At 51.7% G+C, this 18,153-nt stretch overlaps 1 protein-coding gene across 1 annotated transcript in view; it reads right to left on the bottom strand.

The window, feature by feature from the left end:
• The window catches only part of ARHGAP45 (Rho GTPase activating protein 45), a 48,624-nt gene that overhangs the window by 9,467 nt on the left and 21,004 nt on the right, over positions 1-18,153 (bottom strand). Inside the window, 18 exon segments of the mRNA XM_021008911.2 lie at positions 2,619-2,787; positions 2,790-2,844; positions 4,462-4,599; positions 4,897-5,085; positions 5,251-5,417; positions 6,203-6,304; positions 6,507-6,593; positions 6,727-6,839; positions 9,231-9,421; positions 11,106-11,243; positions 12,121-12,324; positions 12,848-12,928; positions 13,303-13,413; positions 13,582-13,646; positions 15,108-15,245; positions 15,780-15,852; positions 16,913-16,985; positions 17,500-17,584. Coding sequence (XP_020864570.1) covers positions 2,619-2,787; positions 2,790-2,844; positions 4,462-4,599; positions 4,897-5,085; positions 5,251-5,417; positions 6,203-6,304; positions 6,507-6,593; positions 6,727-6,839; positions 9,231-9,421; positions 11,106-11,243; positions 12,121-12,324; positions 12,848-12,928; positions 13,303-13,413; positions 13,582-13,646; positions 15,108-15,245; positions 15,780-15,852; positions 16,913-16,985; positions 17,500-17,584 — 2,179 coding nt within the window.

Raw genomic sequence — 18,153 nt, 5'->3', positions numbered from 1 at the left:
GGAATAGATAAGTACAGAATACACAACAGCGTTTAACAAACACACAGATCCAAGCTTTTGGGACAAGAAAGTACTAGCTGACAAAATAGGAAAACAGTCTGGCAAAAACTAGGTACAGAGCAAACATCTTACACCATTCATCATGGTAAGGTCAACATGGACGCGCGATTTAGATATAAAGGGCAACAGCACAGGCAAATTGGGGGAGTATGGAATATATTACCTGTCAGCTCTACGGATGAGGGAAGAATTTAGGACCAAACAAGAGATAGAGAGCATTGGGAGATGTAAAATGGTAATTCTGATCGTATTAAATTAAAAAGGGTTTGCACAAACAAAACCAATGCAACCAAGATTAAGATTAAAGGAAAACAGAAAGCTGGAGAAAAAATTTACAGCAAATATCCACATCTAGAGAAAGAACTCTGGAGGCTAAAAGCAGATCGGAGTATACTGTTTGCTCTTTTTTTTCTCTTCTGCTTTATTTCTTCTTTCTCATGGTTCCTCCTATTAGTTCTAATTCTTCTTTACGACATGACTAATGTGAAAATATGTTTAATAGGAATGTATATGCAGAGCCTATATCAGATTACACACTGTCTTGGGGAGGGGGGAAGGAAGGGAGGAGGAGAAAATTTAAAACTCAAAAGCTTATGGAAGTGAACGTTGAAAACTAAAAATTAATTAATTTTTTAAAAAAAGGAAAAAAAATTACAGCAAGTATCTCTAATAAAAGCCTCATTTCTCAAATATATAGAGAACTGAGTTAAATTTATAATACAACTCATTCCCCAACTGATAAATGGTCAAAGGATACGAACAGGCAGTTTTCAAAAGTAGAAATCAAAGCTATCTATAGTCATATGAAAATATACTCTAAATCACTACTGAGAAAGGCAAATTAAAGCAACTTTGAGGTACCAACTCACACCTATCAGATTGGCTAATATAACAGAAAAAAAAATGATAAATATTGCAGGGGATGTGGGAAAATTGAGATCCTAATGCACTGTTGGTGAAGTTGCGAACTGATCCAATCATTCTGGAGAGCAATTTGGAACTACGCCCAAAGTGCTATAAAACCGTGCAAACCCTCTGACCCAGTACTAGGGTCGAATACCACTACTAGGTCTGTATCCCAAAGAGATCAAAGAAAAAGGAAAAGGACTTCTATGTACAAAAATATTCATAGCAGCTCTTTTTGTGGTGGCAAAGAATTGGAAATTGAGGGGATGCCCATCAACTGGGGAATGGTATTTGATTGTGATGGAATACTGCAGTGCTATAAAAAAGTGACAAAGGACGGTTTCAGAAAAACCTCAAAAGGCTTATACGAACTGATGCAAGTAAAGTGAGCAGAACAGGAGAACATCGTACACAGTAACAGCAACCCTGTACAATGATCAACTGTGAATGACTTAGCTATTCTGAGCCACACAATGATCCAAGACAATCCCAAGACTCAATGAAAAAATGCTCTCCACCTCCAGAGAAAGAAGTGAGGGAGGCTGAATGCAGATCTACTATTTTTTGCCTTTTTTTCTTTGTATTTTTTTTGGAGGGGGCGCTGTGTTTTCTTTAATACCTTGACTAATATGGAAATGTGTTTTGTACCTGTATAATCTTTATCAAATTGCTTGCCCTTCTCATAAGGTAGGGAGGGTGGGAGAGAATATGGAACTCAAAATTTAAAAAAAAAAAAAGCTAATGTTAAAAGATGTTTTTACATGTAACTGGAAAAAAAAATAAAAGCTTTTTAAAAATTATAGCATTATACAAGTTCTATAGCAATTCAAAGGTTGTGCTGCATTTTCTGCACAACCACCCCAGGATGGGACTTTCAGGTCTGCCAGGGGCTTTCCCCTACATTCGTTTATATGCCTTTCACAGCAAGCCTGGTCCAGAACTGGAGGCACTGTGATTGTCAGACCTCCACTTTACAGAGGAGGAAATGGACTCAGATTGATCACCCAGACAGCTGACACCTTTCAGAGAAGAGCTGAACCCCAGTCCTCCTGACTACACCACAAGCTGAAGGTACCTTAGACATCAGCTGGTCTAACCCCCCACATTTTACAGATGAGGAAACTGAGACTCAGAGGGGTTCAATAATTTGTCCAAGGTCACACAGTCAGTCAATTATCAGGATAAGAATTCAAAACCAGGGCTGCTGGAGAACAATTTATACAATAACAACATTGTAAAAACAAACAGCTTTAATAAAAGACTTAAGAACTCCGACCAATCCAACGACCAAAGGATTTGTAATGAATCCTTCGCAAGGATTCCAAAAGATTCATGACCCACTTCCCACCTCCTGACAGAGAGGTTAATGGACTCAGGGTACAGATTACTGGGACGTGGCCAATGGCAGAGTTTGTCTTCCTTGACTAGATATATCACAGGGGGTTTGTTTTCCTTTTTTTTTTCAGTGAGGGGGGTAGATGGAAGAAAGAAAAAAAGAGACTTTTTGTCAATTAAAAAAAAACATTCTCAACACACACTCGCAGGCCAAGGGTCCCTGACTCCAAGCCTGGGATGCGCCATGAGGGATGGCGGCCTTCCCCTCCTCCCTCGGGGCAGCTGGAGAGCCCCTGCCTGGCCCCCTCCCCCCTCACCTCCGAAGGTGCCGAACGAGGTACTGCAGCGTGGCCTTGTTCTCCACAGGCAGCTCCTTCAATAGGTCCCGCAGCCTGCTGGTCATGGCCTCCACATCCTGCTCCTTGTCTCTGTCGGGTTCACTCCGGCCCCGAGTTGCCTTGGCTTCTGCCTCTGCCTGCAGGCTCTCTTGGCCAGCCCCATGAGCTCATGATATAGGCGGAATGAAAGGATGGGCTCTGGCAGCTGCGGGGGGCCAGGGAGGTATGAGGGTCCAGAGGCCTGCCTCCCACCAACCCCCTTTCTCAACCTCATTTCTCGAGCACTTCAAGGTTTTCCCCACAAGACTATGACTGCCGTGTTACAGATGTGGAAACCGAGTCTCAGAAAGGTATTGCCACTTCCCTATGGTCACAGAGCTTCTCAGTTCCTGGGCCGGGATCTTCAGATCCCGTATCTCTTGACCCCCACGTTCACTTATTTCTACTTCACCACCACAGTGTTTCTGAACCATTATGGTTCCCTTCATCTATAGCAGATTAAACCTTACAACTCACTGAGGGAAGTCATGAAAGGCTCACTATCTGTCAGACCATAAGAAAACCAAAGCTCTGCAAGGCTAATTGACTTATCTAACATCAAAAAGCACTGGAGCTAAGATTTGAACCCAGGTCTCCTGAGTGCCTGCCAATTCAAGGCCCAGCACACTGGGCTGGACCGCTGACCCTCAGGCCCACTCCGAGCTCTGAGACCAATCCCCTCTTGGACATGTAGCCTGGAATGCCCCCTCCACAACCAAAGAAGCACAGAAAGTCTCCTCCTCTAAAATAAATTCATAAGCCATGGGCCAAGCCCAAGTGGCAGTAGGGATGTCTGGGGCCACTGGGTCAAGAAGCCCTTTTACAATGTTCTCAAAGTCTCTGTCTGCAGATCTCCACTACCTTCCCAGAGGGGACTCTCCCGCCCCCCAGCTTTAGGACAGCTCCCACATAGCTTTCAACCAGCCATCCTAGTGTCTCGTAAGAGAATCTGCCAAATGCTTTGTTGAGTCACAAATGACTGTGATGTAAAAACAAAAGGGAGAAATAACATAGAAAAAGCTTTGTTGAGGCAGCCAGGTGGTCAGCGGATAGAACACTGGCCCTGAAGTCAGAAGGTCAAATTCAGCCTCAGACGTTTACTAGCTGTGTGACCCTGGGCAAGTCACTTAATCCTGATTGCCTCCACCATCCCTGCCTCATCTCCGAAAGAAAAAAGTTTTGAAGCCCAGAGATGCTCCTCCCAGCCCTACCCCCTCCCCAACCAAGTCTCAGACTGCTGCATTCCTCCCAACCCTAAGCTATATTCTGATAACCCTGACCCCCAATCAATCAATAAACATTTAGTAAGCACCTGCTAAATGGGATGGGGTTAGTCTGGCCTGACTTGTCCTTGACAAGGCCACAGAAATAACCACTGCCCTTTCTAAACACCCATCGACCAGCCTGAGAGAGTCCTCTCCTCCTAAAACATTTCAGGTACGGGGCTTTCATCGGTTCCTCCCAACGGAGAAGCCAACTGTGGGGCCTGCTGGGGACACAGGCGTTCCCCTTGTCCCACCCCAGGGCCTGGTGAGCAGACAGAGTACAAGGTCTGAAGCTGGAGGAGGTCCCAGAGCTCATCAAGTCCAACCTCCTTATTGTGGGATGAGGTGACTGAGAGCCAAAGGGTGGCCAGGACAAGGTCAGAAGCCTCTCTGTCTAAGGAAGGCCCAGACAGTGCAGGGGGGCAGGGGTGAAGTTGGTCTGACCCCCCCCCAACACCCCAGGGACAAACTGACCTCGCCCCAATGAGGCCCGCCCACAGCCTCCCAGCCAAGCTCACCTGACGCAGGTAGAGTTTCAGGACATTGCTGATGTCGTGCGGGGAGGCCTGCGACAGCTCCACCAGCTCTTTGCCATTCTCAAATGCCTGGCAGAGTTTCTCCACACGCGTCTTCACACCATTGACCCGGTAGATCCCCTGCGTGGGCCACAGCACAGAAGGTCAGAGCTGGAAGGAAGCCTGGAGACCATCGTCTGGTCTCCTTACTGCCCCAGAGCTAGTCAACATCAGAGCCAGGATTCAAACGCGCCTCCTGACTCAAAGTCCCACACTCGGCTTCCCAGCAGAGCACACAGAATGGCTCCCCAGCCTGACCTCTCCCGCTCCTTTGCCCCCATGCCTCAGGCAGCCTCCCAGCCTCACTCGGGCAGGTGTATTAAAGCAGTGGGGCAGACGCAGCTGCCGCCTCCTGCAGGGAGAGCCCCCGGCCTTCACCTTGGTCCTGAGCGCCCGCCTCTCGATCTCAGACAGGCATTTCTTGATGATGAAGGGGATGCCGTCGGCGGTGCCCTGGGCTGCCTTCTGAAAGTCCTGTCCAAACAACTGGAGTTTTCCCTGCAGCTTCTTGTGGCCACACTGGATGGCCAGAGTTTCCAGGCACTTCTTGTGACAGGCCAGGCAGCACTGGGGAGAGAGGACAAACGCCGCCATCGTGACCAGCACGGCAGAGCCTCGCTACGCTGGGGGCATCGCTGTGAACTTGGGACCTCACTGTCAGCCCCAAGACCGCTGCCCACCCCCCAGGGTGATGGGGAAGCCAGCTCCACGGCCCTCCACGCCCCTCCCCACCTCCTCGCACTCGGCGCCCTGGAAGTAGACGTAGCTGTTGCATTCACGACACTTGGAAGGAGTACGCAGCTTCCGAAGCCGGTGAGTCTGGGCTGCCTTGGAGAGCCCCACGTTTCGGAAGGGGCCGGTGGGTACTGCGATCTCAGGGGCAATGCCATTGAGGTCTGCTGAGGGGGCAAAGGCAAGTCAGAACCTCACATCCCAACTCTCTGGTTCTGTGCCAAGCAATGTAAGGTGCCTGAGGCCGGAGATGGTTTCATTTCTGTCCGTGTAACCCCCACACCCAGAATGGGGCCTGGCACACAGAAGGTGCTTAATAAATGCTTAACTGAACCCAAAGCTGCTTCTGTGACCATATGGCTGCCTTCCTCCACAGCCTGCCTGTCTACCCCTTGACCAGCCTGGATGCAGTCCTCCTGAAGTCCTGCTGGTGGCTTGAGCAATGTGCACTAACCCCAAATGCCCTTCGAGGCACCCATCTCTGCCCAACCCCTCCTTCGGTTTTCTCTCTCTGCCACCCTAGCCTCTTGCCACTGACCAAGGCCCAAAAGGAGAGATGCACTAGACAGCAAAACTCCAAACAGGTTAACTAACAGCTCACATTTAGAAAGCTCTTTACGGTTTGCAAGGCAATTTCCTTATGACAATACTGGCAGGTAGTCAGTGCAACAATTACTATCCCCATCTATCAGATGCCTTTGGCCAGGGGGCAGTCACTGGCAGAGAGGGTTGACGTACCCCTACACTTTGGCCACAGCCCCCTCTGGGAGTCTGGCTCTGCGATCCTGTCCATCTCCCCAGGGGTGCAGAATTAAGTGATGGAATGAAGTCCCTGCCCCAACCACATCCCCCTCCTTTACTCCCTGGCCCCACCCCACCCCCATCATCCCCTCACTCAGTTACTCCATCCCCTGTTCTACTCTCTGTGGGAAGGAGGGAGGACCCCACATACTCTGTTCAAATGCGCTTGAGTTGCCTTCCTTTTCAGCTAATTCCTCATTGGATGACATGGTGCCACTAGATGAGGTCCGCTCGATCTTCTGGAAGTCCCCTGCTGGGAAACCGCCCCCCCCCAACAGTTCACATTATCCACGTGGCCTGTGCCTAGACACACTATCTTGGGACTCCAGGAGACCGGCCCAGGGAAACAAAGGACATGTTACAGTCACATGAGAGATAAAACTCCATCCTGCGTCCCAGCATCCTTTAAAGAGGGAAGAGGTACTGAGGAAAATTCTCAGAAACTTTCCTGTTACCTGGACCAGTGGTGCTGGGGTCCAAGCTGCTATCAGAGTCTGCTGTGGAGATGGGCCATGACTTATGGACCTGGTGGCCCCGTCCACCTGGAAAGAAGTCACGTCCATTAGGGGCTGTGGAACACCACCAAACTCTACCCCGACCCCCCAGCCTGAAACGGCGTAACCACATCTATCTGACCTCACCCCCGCAGCCAACGTCTCTGAGCTCCAAACTTACCTCGCCGATCCTTAGACACTGCCCCTCCCTCAGAGCCCCCTCCGCTGCCCTCTGTTCCACCGCTCACATCATTGGCATTGAAGCTGGACTTCCTCGCCCGCACTAAGGGTGACCTAAGCAGAGAACACAAGACAGGTAACCCTCACTGGGGTAGGGAGGCCCAGACTTAGAAACAGTCAGAGCTGGAAATGACTTCAGAACCAAGTATGTCAGGGCTGAAAAAGACCTCAGAATCTAGAATGTTGGGGCTGGAAGAATGTGGGGAGCTTAGAACATGGCTGAGCTGGGAGGGATCTGTGAGACCATCCAGTCCACTCCCTTCTCCCCTTCCCATTTTACAGATGAGGTAAACTGAGACCAAGAGAAAGGAAGTAGCCTGCCCAAGAAAACAGCAAATATATCTTATTGCTTCAGTGGAATCTGGTATAACACATACATCTACACACATACACATACATATAGAATTATATTTTATATATGTAGATGACTATATTTCAATTTAACAGATTTCCAGTGTAATCTTATCTTTTACTTTCGGCATTTAAAAATATTAATCTGAGAAGAGGCCCACAGTCTACACCTGACTGCTGAAAGGGTCAGAACATCCACAACAGGTTAAGAAGTCTTCATCTAAATAACAGATTGCTATAAGAATATAAGTCATTCCCCAACTGATAGATGGTCAAAGGATATGAATAGGCAGTTTTCACAAGAAGAAATTAAAGCCATCTATAGTCATATGAAAAAACACTCTAAATCACTACTGATTGGAGAAATGCAAATCAAAACAACTCTGAGGTACCACATCACACCTATCAGATTGGCCAACATAACAAAACAGGAAAATGATAAATGTTGGAGATGATGTGGGAAAATTGGAACACTAATGCACTGTTGGTGGAGTTGTGAAATAATCCAACCATTTTGGAGAACAATTTGGAACTATGCCCAAAGGGCTATAAAAATGTGCATACCCTTCGACCCAGCAATACCATTTCCAGGGCTATATCCCAAAGAGATCATAAAAATGGGGAAAGGACCCACATGCACAAAAATATTTATAGCAGCTCTTTTTGTGGTGGCCAAGAATTGGGAATTGAGAGGATGCTCATCAATTTGAGGGAATGGCTGAGCAAGTTGTGGTATATGAATGTAATGGAATGCCATTGTGCCATAAGAAATGATGAACAGGCTGACTTCAGAAAAACCTGGAAAGACGTGTATGGACTGATGCTGAGTGGAGTGAGCAGAACCAGGAGAACAGTGTACACAGTAACAGCCACATTGTGCTATGACTAACATTGACAGACTTAGCCCTTCTCAGCAATGCAAGGATCTAAGACATCTCCAAATGTCTCATAACAAAAATGCCATCCACATCCAAAAGAATGATGGCGTTTGAATGCAGATCAAAGCAGACTCTCTGCTATTTTTCCCCTTGTTTTGTTTCCTCTTTCTGGTGGTTCCTCCTATTGGTTCTAATTCTTCCTTACAACATGACTAATGTGAAAATATGTTTAATAGGAATGTATATGTATAGCCTATATCAGATTGTGCACCACCTTGGGGAGGGAGGGAAGAAAAATTTAAAACTCAAAAGCTTATGGAAGTGATTGTTGATAAATCAAAATAAATTAATAAAAAAGAATGAAAAAAGTTGTGTGAATTCAACAAATAAATAAATGACAGATTGCCGGGAGGAAGGGGCAGGGGCCATTTTAGGAAATGTCCAGGGCTTAGGACAGGGCTATCTCAAGTGAGTAGAGAGGGGTGGACGTGGGTGTTCCAAATGCCTCCAAACTTACCACCACGTTTATTTAATGTTTGCTAAAAAAACCAAACCCAATGGCCTGTGAGCCCAATCTGCTTTCCTGGGCACCCTCACTCCTGCCAGGAGCCAGTCGTTACTCTCACAGTCTGGGTGTCCCCAGACTCTGCTCTTCTGGAATGGCAGCTAGGTGTCATGGCAAACCGGAGGCAGGAAGACCTGAGTCTGAACCCTGCTTACTAGTGGTGTGACCCTGGGCTAACAAGTCACTTAAAAACCTCTCTCAGCCTCAGCTTCCTCATCTGTAAAATGCAGAGAATAAGTGAGGATCAAATGAACTAACGTCTACAAAGTGCTTAAAGCACTGCAGAAAGGCTGGCTAACAAGCTATATTATGGAAGACAAAGACTACAGTCCTGTACCACAATTTGTTCAGCCTTTCTGCAATGGACAGCCACCTACATTATTTCCAGCCTTTTGCTACTACAGGCAGTACTGGGATACTTTTAGCAGACATTCCTTCTGCCCTTACTCCCCAGCCTAAACCCAGAAATCAGGAGCCAGGTCAAACACGAGGCCCGGGTTACGAATCAGAAAGGTGGACGTCCATTATTAGGAGACCTGGATGACTGGCTTCCCAAGCGGTGCCTGGTCCCGTAAACTTGAGGAGGGGAGGCCCTCACTGCAGACCCGCTTGGACGGGGACGCAGGCTCTGGGGAGGAGAGCAGGCCGTACCAGGTGTTGTGGGACACGTAGGGCTCAAAGTCATACTGAGTGTCTGGCTCGACGTCCCGCTGAAGCTGCCGCACGTGGGAGGCATACTGTTGCCCCGGGTCGTACAGCTTGCTGCTCTCACACATGGTCTGGAAGTAGACAGGTAACGGGGCTGTCTGCATGTGCATGGTCTGGTAATAGGAGATGGTGGCCTGTGGGGTCCAGGTATGGGGAGAGGTTAGGAAGAGGCTCAGGAGGCCCCTTGTACAAGTCCTGTTGCCCCCAAAGCCCACACGCAGACCTCGGCTCAGAAAAGACACGGGGACCAGAGAGCCATGGAGAGATGCACAAAGGGCACATGCCCGGGCACCGAGGATCAGTCACTCCTTCGTTCAGCACCTGATTATTTATTAAGCATCTAGACGCCAAGCACTGGGGTAGGGCTTAGCTGGGACAGGAAGACCAGACATTAAAAAGGAATGGAGAGAATGAAAGAAAAACATTTACGAGGCACTTACTACGTGCCAAGCATTCTGCTAAGCACGGGGGATATAGAAACAGAAGAAAAGATAGGCCCCCTCCTCAGGGAGCTGTATCGATAGGGACGCTCAGATAGACACAGAGAGACGTGGAAACCCAAAGACGCTCAGAGACTCAAAAGATAGAGAAACTGGAGACACACACAGACACACACACGTGCACGTGCCAACATGTGCCAACACTAACAGATCACCTAAGTCTTCCCAGTGGGAGCCTGGGCTTCCCTTTGGCCTCCCAGCATCTTCCCATCTCCTGGCCTTTGTGCAACCCAAGCCTGTGTCCTCAGCCCTCTTCTTTTCCCTCTTTATACTTTCTCAAAGGTTGAATCATCACAAATAATGTAAAGGAGTCTAAATTTCTTGATTCAACCCTAATCTCTTCCCTGAACCCCAATCCTACATCTCCAGCTGCCTGCTAAGCAGCCCCCAGGGATCTTTTACCAGCCCCTCAAACTCACTACGGTCAAAGCTGAACTCCCCAGGACCCTCCTAAATCTACCAGCACACAGGCACACAGACACAGACACACACACACGCCTAATCTACAGCCAAGTCAGGCCACTTCTACCCCAGCTGTGGCCCTGGCCTGGTTCACCTGGCCTATCACAACAGCCTCCTAATCTCCACCCATCCGCCACCCAGTTGCTGATGGAACTGACCCAAAGCGAGCCATCAGATCAGTCACTCCCCTGCTCAAGACTCCCTACCACTGCTGAAACAAAATGAAAACTTCTCTCCTTGGCATGTGAAGCCCTTCTCCATCTCCTCCCAATGGCCTTTTTAGCTGTATTTTACACCACTGTCCTCCACATTCGATGTTCTGGCCAGACTGAACTCTCAGCTACCCACTGAGTTCAACATGCCTCTGTCTGACAGCTTCTGCACAAGGAGCCTCCCACCCCTGTGCTCAGCATCCTCTTCCTTCTCCGCTGCGCCGGTCTGACTCTGCACCCTCAGCTTCCCTCCAGACCAGGCCCCTGCCCAGCCCGGCCCAACCCCCTCGTCCCCATCACACAGGACCCCAAGTCATTCTCAGCTACCAACCCACTGCAACCCCCACCCCGGGAGGAGCTGGCTTCTCTCTGCCTCCCCAGGCCTGGCCCCCCTCTTCCTTTGTCTCCACCACAGGAGACCCCGAGTCACTCTCAGCCACCATCCCACTGCAGCCCCCACCCTGGGAGGGACTGGCTTCTTCTCTCTGCATCCCCAGGGCCCGGTCCCCGCTCCTTCCTTTGTCCCCAACACACGGGACCCAGAGTCACTCTCGGCTGCTGTCCCACCACAGCCGCCACCCCGAGAGGGGCTAGCTTCTTCTCTCCGCCTCCCTAGGGCCCGGCCGGCGCCTGCAGGGACTCACCGACTTGATAATCTGGTCGCTCTGCTTTATGACCTCCTGGACCTGGCGCAAAGCGTTCACCTTCATGTCCTCCAGCTCCTGCTTCTGCGTCTTGGCATCGGCGATGCAGGTGCGGTACGTGGCCATGGCCTCTTCTGCCTGGGGCAGAGAGATGCGTGAACTGCTGCTCATCGGGGACCCCACAAATCCCACAGGGAGCCCAGATGCTGCCTGCCCCAGGACAACTGGGGTCCTCAGAGAAGCCCCTTCAGGGTCTACTCACTAGGCATACCCATACACAACTCTTCCCAGGGAGAAACGGATTTAGAGTTGGAAGGAACTTTGGATATCAACGCCCTCCTTTTACAGGGGAGGAAACTGAGGCCCAGAGAGGCCAAGTGATTTGCCCGGGTCACACAGCTAGTGTCTGAGACGAGATTCAAACCGAGGTCCTCCTGACTTCTGCTATCCACTATGCCATAGTGCCTCTCAGAGACAGAAGCATGGTTGGTGGGGCTCAAGCCCGTGCTGGGAAACCACATGGACGGGGATCTAGTCCATCCCTTTAACAACCCAGCCCAACGCTACAAAATGTGTGTTATTATCACGAAGGGAAAACCCAGAGCCACACAAGCTCCTGAGGCAGGACTCTGCACTGAGGTCTTACTGACAAGCAACTAGTACAAGGCCTGGAACACAGCAGCTACTCGAGCAACGCTTGTTGACAGACTGCTGAGGTCTGGTCTTTCCACCCACTGTTCCCAGTTTCGCCCTGTGGTGTCAGCTTCCTTGTCTGTACAATGCTCTGACCCCTCCCAGCTCCACATCTCGGGATCCATGTTCCCTCCCCACCCCCACTTCCCCCCAAATCTTCTCTTCGGCTCAACCCTCCTAGCCCCTCCAGCTCTCTGGTGGCCTGAAGGGGAAGGGGAGGAGGGAGAGGCAGTGTGAGCAGGCCTGCTTCCCTTCCCCCGTTCTTGCTCCTCTACTTTCCTGGCCCCAGCCAGCCAGCCCAGCCAGCGCCTCCTCTCCTCACCTTGTTCTTGGCCTCTTCCTCCAGCCGCCTCTTTTTGTCCAGGGCCTTTGTGGCAGCACTGCTGGCCCCAGCACCTGCACTGGCCCCACCGGCCCCGGCCTGCTCCTCCTCGGCCTTTACGGTCAGGTACTGGGCCTTCTCGTAGTCTTCACATCGCTGCATGTAGCTCTGCTTTGCCTTTCGAAGGTTGCTCTCTGCTTCTTGCTATGGCGGGAGGGGAGAGAGCTGAAGGGGAGGTGAGGCCCAGGCCAGACTCCAGGGCAGGAGTGAGAGGACCCCTCTCTGCCAGCCTCCCTCTACCACCCACCAGAGGCACAGGAGACACGAGGCTGCCTGGGCCTGAGCAAAAAGTGGGCACCGTAAAATTCAAGACTCCTAAAATCTCAGAAGAGGAAGAAGCCTTGGAGCTAGCAGGGGCCACCCTCGGCTGAGCTCCTAGCCTCGGCGGGAACATCTCCAGACCACGTCCTGACACAAAGCTGGCTTCACCAGGCTGTGTGGGGTGATGGAAGCACCCTGCACCAGCAGCGGGAGCCCTGGGCCACGCTCCTGACTCTGCCGCTGATTCGGTGAGTGGCTCTGAATGAATCCCTCCCCCTCTGTGAACCTCACAATCCTCTGTAAAAGGACAGGTTCAACTGAGCCCCTGGAAGTCCCAGCCTCCTCTGATCTGCGGCCCCTAGACCCTCCCCACCCGCCAGGATGTGGCACAGAGGTGCTCCCCTACCAGCTTCCTCTGTGCCCGGTGCCACTGGTCCTTAATCTCCTTCCTCTTCTTCTCGTGCTCTAGACGCCGCAGAGTCAAGGGCTAGGGAGGAAGCAGATACACGTGTAGAGGGTGGGGGACTCTGGGCTGGCCCTAGCATCAGGGAGACGCCTCTCTGCTGTGACCCCACAGCCAGCCACCATGTGCTAAGGCCTCAACTAAGCCTGGCCCCCACCTCTCCACAACTCAACCCTGCCATCATCTGTCCCCAAAGAGGAGAGCCACAGGAGGCCTCCAAAGAGGTGACATCTATGACACTGAAGATAACTGTCCCCCTCCTAGGCCCACTCTCATGCTGGGCAGAAATCCCAGGGTTCAGTTCAAAAGTTAAAGTCATTGACTCCTCTGTCCAAGGCTTCAGGAGAGGGGGCTGGGGAGAAGAAGAGGGATGGAGGAGGGGCTGGGGAGGCTCCCACCTGCATTAAGGTCTGGTTCTGCAGGGTAGCCACCACCTGCAGCATCCCATGGCTAAACTCCATGTCCTGTTCTAGGGCCAGGGAATAGATGGACTGGAAAGGCATGTGGGGCTGCAGAGAGAAAGGATCCGGTCAAACCCAGGAGGCCCCCTTCTCATCCAGCCCACTGCACCCATAGAGCCAGCCCGGTCCCCCCCGCCCCGCCTCCAGCCCTCAGCTCCCTAGCAAAGGCCCCACCCCCACCCTTTGCTCTGGGGGTCATGGGAAGCATCTGCCCACCTCCTGGGTCATCGTCTGTTTGCAGCTGTTGGCGATCTTCTGCAGACCTTTGGCAAACTCCATCTCTGGCAAGGGGAGAGAAGGAAGGGGGACCTGTTACTACTCAGCACCTGAAGCTAGCCCACAGGAGCTGAGAACAGCACAGCCCATCCCACGGGCCTGGGAATCCTCATGCTCTGGATCTCACTTGCAGTCACTCAGAAAGAGCTCTTAGACATCAGTCCATGGGACTTAGGATTCAGAGCTGGAAGGAATTCTAAAGATCACCTGGTCAAAGCCCCTCACTTTTCAGGAGGAAACTGAGGCAGGAGAGTTTAGGTGAACTGGCCCAAGGTCACAGAGGCAGTCAGAGCAGCAGAGGATTCTAACTCCAAATCTAGTGCCCCGTCCACTAGGCCACTCTCAAACGACCGAGGGAAAGAGCGGCGTCCTTCTCAAATATGCACATCAGTCACTTCAGCATCCTGAGTTCCTACCCCAAATGAAGGACCTCTGTCCTCCCGCCATTCCATGGGCCTGCCTGACCTCCCTCCTCTAAGGCGACTTCCATAACCACCAATAAGCTCTTCCTTTTCTTAGGCATCTTAGAGTCTGACCCCTCTAATAAGATGCCATCTTACATTACGCTCTAATTTCTGGGTGTGGTATAATGTAGAAGCCTGGACTGAGGTCCCTGCCAGTAACACACTCCGGAACCTTGGCCAAGTCACAACCTCTATGGCACTACTCAGTTTCTTCAACTGTAAAATGAGGGAAATGGACTATGCAATCTCTAAAGCCCCTCTTGGTCCTGACATCCTGTGCTCTAGTGGGCCCTCCCAGCTCTGACATCCTTTCTTCTAGGGGCCCTCCTAGCTCTGACATCCTGGGTTCTAGGGACCCTCCCAGCTCTGACATCCTTTGTTCTAGGGGCCCTCCCAGCTCTGACATCCTTTCTTCTAGGGGCCCTCCTAGCTCTGACATCCTTTGTTCTAGAGGCCCTCCCAGCTCTGACAATCTTTGTTCAGCTCTGACATCCTGGGTTCTAGGGGCCCTCCCAGCTCTGATATCTTGGGTTCTAGGGGCCCTCCCAGCTCTGACATCCTGGGTTCCAGGGGCCCTCCCAGCTCTGACATCCTGGGTTCCAGGGGCCCTCCCAGCTCTGACATCCTGGGTTCCAGGGGCCCTCCCAGCTCTGACATCCTTTCTTCTAGGGGCCCTCCTAGCTCTGACATCCTGGGTTCTAGGGACCCTCCCAGCTCTGACATCCTTTGTTCTAGAGGCCCTCCCAGCTCTGACAATCTTTGTTCAGCTCTGACATCCTGGGTTCTAGGGGCCCTCCCAGCTCTGACATCCTGGGTTCCAGAGGCCCTCCCAGCTCTGACATCCTGGGTTCCAGGGGCCCTCCCAGCTCTGACCTTGGGTTCTTCCTAGCTCTCACATTTCCGTGAGCCTGTCACTCTTGTCTCATTCACTGCTTCTCCTTCTCTTATCTCCTCCTGGGGAGAGCCCATGCACACAGGAATCCAGCTGTCACTGGGTCTCACCGAGTGTTGTCCGCTTCTCCAGGTAATTGATGAGATCTTTCATATACTTGGCAATGTTCTTGGCATACTGCAAGGCCACATCCACACCCCCCTCACAGCGCTGCAGCACCACGTCCACGTCGTCCGCCAACAGGGAGCCTACACCCGGGAGACCAGGTTTTGAGGAAGCCTCCCAGCTCCCAAACTGTCCTCAGAGACATTTTGTGAGGTGATAGAGAGAGAACCCTGGAAAGGGCTGTGCCTTTCATCAAGCAGTGCACCTGCCCTGCCTTCAAAGGCCACACTTCCCAACCCAGAACGACCCAAGCTCCGATGACCTGTCCCTGAGGGCAGGGGCTGGTGTTGGTTCCTCAGACCACGTATCTCCTGACGCTGAGAGCTGGGCATTTTCTTCTAGCTAGAGCCCCACGAGCGCCAAGTCTGGGGCTCTGCCCGCACAAGATGCTGGCAGCCCCCAAGGAGAGACCGCCCTTCCCTCAGTGCTGAGCCCTGTGTTACTCCAGCTGGAGGCTTCAAGAGTGAAGGCTCCACCAAAGACCACGCCTACCCAACAGACATCTCCCCCCCAGCTCCCCAAAGGTACCGGCCTTCCCTGCCCAGCTCCCCTCGGGGGCAGGCTGGCCGCCCAGGACAGATCAGCCCAGATAGCCCAGAGGGAGCAGGCCAGCTTACCATAAGGCTCTGTGCCAGGGGACATGCTATCCGTACACTGCCCTGAGAGGCCCCCATAAAGGTTTTCCATGGACTTAGGAGAGAAAGAGAGAACAGGTTAGATAGCCCCATGAGGCAATGCAAAGTAAGCCTACCTCACCCACCCTGGAAGGCCACCAGGAACCAGGAACCCTCCCTGTCCAGCACTTTCAAGTACGTGTCTGTGGTCTGTACAACACCTGCAGGAGACAACGAGGTTTAAAGGAAGAGCCTGGGCCTGGAAGGCTGACTGGCCCTGGAAGGCTGACTAGCCCTGGGTTCAAGACACGTGACCTTGGGTAAGTCACTTCTCTCTTATTTTCTCAGCTCTGGCATTCTGTGTTCTAAGGTTCCCTTTACAGTGCTGACATTCATGTTCTAAGGTCCCTCCCAACTCTTAACAGTTTATGTTCCAACGCTCCTCCCAGCTCTGGCATTCTCCGTTCTAAAGGTCTTAGCTTTGACATTCTGCATTCTCAGGTATCTTCCAGCTCTGCGACATGGGGTTCCAAGGGGCCCCCCCAACTCAGGCACCATTATTCATAATGGCTGCTCACACATCCTTAATGCTTAACCTCTGCATCACCTTCCTGGGAGACAGGTATTGTTACCCCCATTTTACAGATGAGGAATAAGGCTCAAGGTGAAATGACGCATCTTGGGTCACAATCCTAGTGAGAGGCAACAGCAGGATTTGAACCCAGGGCTCTCTTGACTCCAAGCCCATTTTTCTTTGCACTCTACCAGGCTGCCTCTGTGCTAAAGGTGACATGATCTGATCTACATTGTCTTCTAGAGCCAGTATTCAAAGTACTACAGTCCCGCCTAGTTATAAAGAAGGAAGTCAGGTCTCCTGGGATTTTCCTACCACTTTTATGAAGCAGTGCCTGGCAGATCTTAACCCAACTGACAGAATAGGAAACTGAGGCCCAGAGAGTGGAGGGGGAGAGGTTTGCTTAAGGTCACATAGTGGGTGATCCGATGCCAGGGGCTGGCCTAGTTATTGAGGTTTCTGGACCCCCAGGCCAAGATTCTTTTTTTACCATATCTATGATCCAACGTCCCCCAAGATCTAGAACCCTCTGACAAGAAAGTCAAGGGCTGGGCTCCCTTACCTGGTTCTGGTCACTGGGAGGCATAGAAAGGAGGGTACTGATGTCCATCTCACCCATGAGGAACTCAGACACACTGGGCAGGGAGAGAGGGCAGAGAGCCTGGTAAGGGGGCCGACAGGACTGAGGAAGGTGGTACAACCTTCCGGGGGCCAGCAACAATCTCATAAAATTACACAGCGCTTTGAGGTCCACAACCTTGTTTGAGCCCAGTAACACGTAAGATGGGCTTTATCACCCCCATTTTACAGATGAGGAAACAGAAAGCCCAGAGGAAAGAAGGGACCGACCATGGGGTCTGAGATGTTTAGCTGGAAGGGACCTCACTGGTCAACCCCACCCCCTTCACTTTACAAAAAGGGAAACTGAGGCCCCAAGAATAAAGTGATTTGCTTCCTGTCACCCAGTGAGGGGCAGAGCCAGGACTCACAAAGCCTGTAGTCTTTCCGGGTGACCCACGGTCAGAGCGAGGCATCAGTGACAGAAGTGGGGCCTCCTGACCACCAAGCCAGAGTCTGGAGACCAAGAGAGGGAGAGAGGAGAGTTCCCCAGACCCTTCTTCCTTCACCCAGAGGGCCACAGTCACTCACGTGCTGCTGAAGGATACAGCGATTGTCTCCAGAGCCTTCTCCAACTCCCGCTTATCAGACTCATTGTTTGACTCATAATGGAACCCTAAGGGGTGGGGGTGGGGAAGGAATTAGCACTTTCTCCCGGGAGCCCCTCAAAGTTACAGTTTAAAGCCGCTGTCCTAAGACATCCAGGGCTGTAGGCAGCCCCGTCTGACAGACAAGGAGGCAGCCCAGGAAAGCCCCCGGCCCCCTAAGACTGGCGGAAGCATGTTCCTGGAGAGCTGGGACTCTCCCCAGCCACCCCAACCCTGACCACGGCAGGTTACCATGGGATCCCGCTATTCAACCCTCCACATGACCTGAGGATGACTGAGAGCCCCAGAGCAGGGATCCGACCAGCATCCTCCTCCTCAGAGCTCTTCTTCCCTCCTGCCTCCCTGACCAAACCCCAGAACCCATTCTGTGGTTGTCCAGTTGTTTCAATCTAGTTCGACCCTCCATGACCCCATCTGGGGTTTTCTTGGAAAAGATACTGGAGCAGTTTGCCATTTCCTTCTCCAGCTCATTTTACAGATGAGGAAACTGAGGCAAACAGAGTGAAGTGACTTGCCCAGGGTCACACAGCTAGTAAGTGTCTGAGGCCAGATTTGAATTCAGGAAGCCGAGTCTTCC

Source organism: Phascolarctos cinereus, unplaced genomic scaffold (assembly GCF_003287225.1).
Source record: "Phascolarctos cinereus isolate Bilbo 61053 unplaced genomic scaffold, phaCin_HiC Scaffold_4;HRSCAF=312, whole genome shotgun sequence".
In the NCBI taxonomy this organism is placed as follows: domain Eukaryota; kingdom Metazoa; phylum Chordata; class Mammalia; order Diprotodontia; family Phascolarctidae; genus Phascolarctos; species Phascolarctos cinereus.
This window is presented reverse-complemented; position numbering and strand designations above follow the sequence as displayed.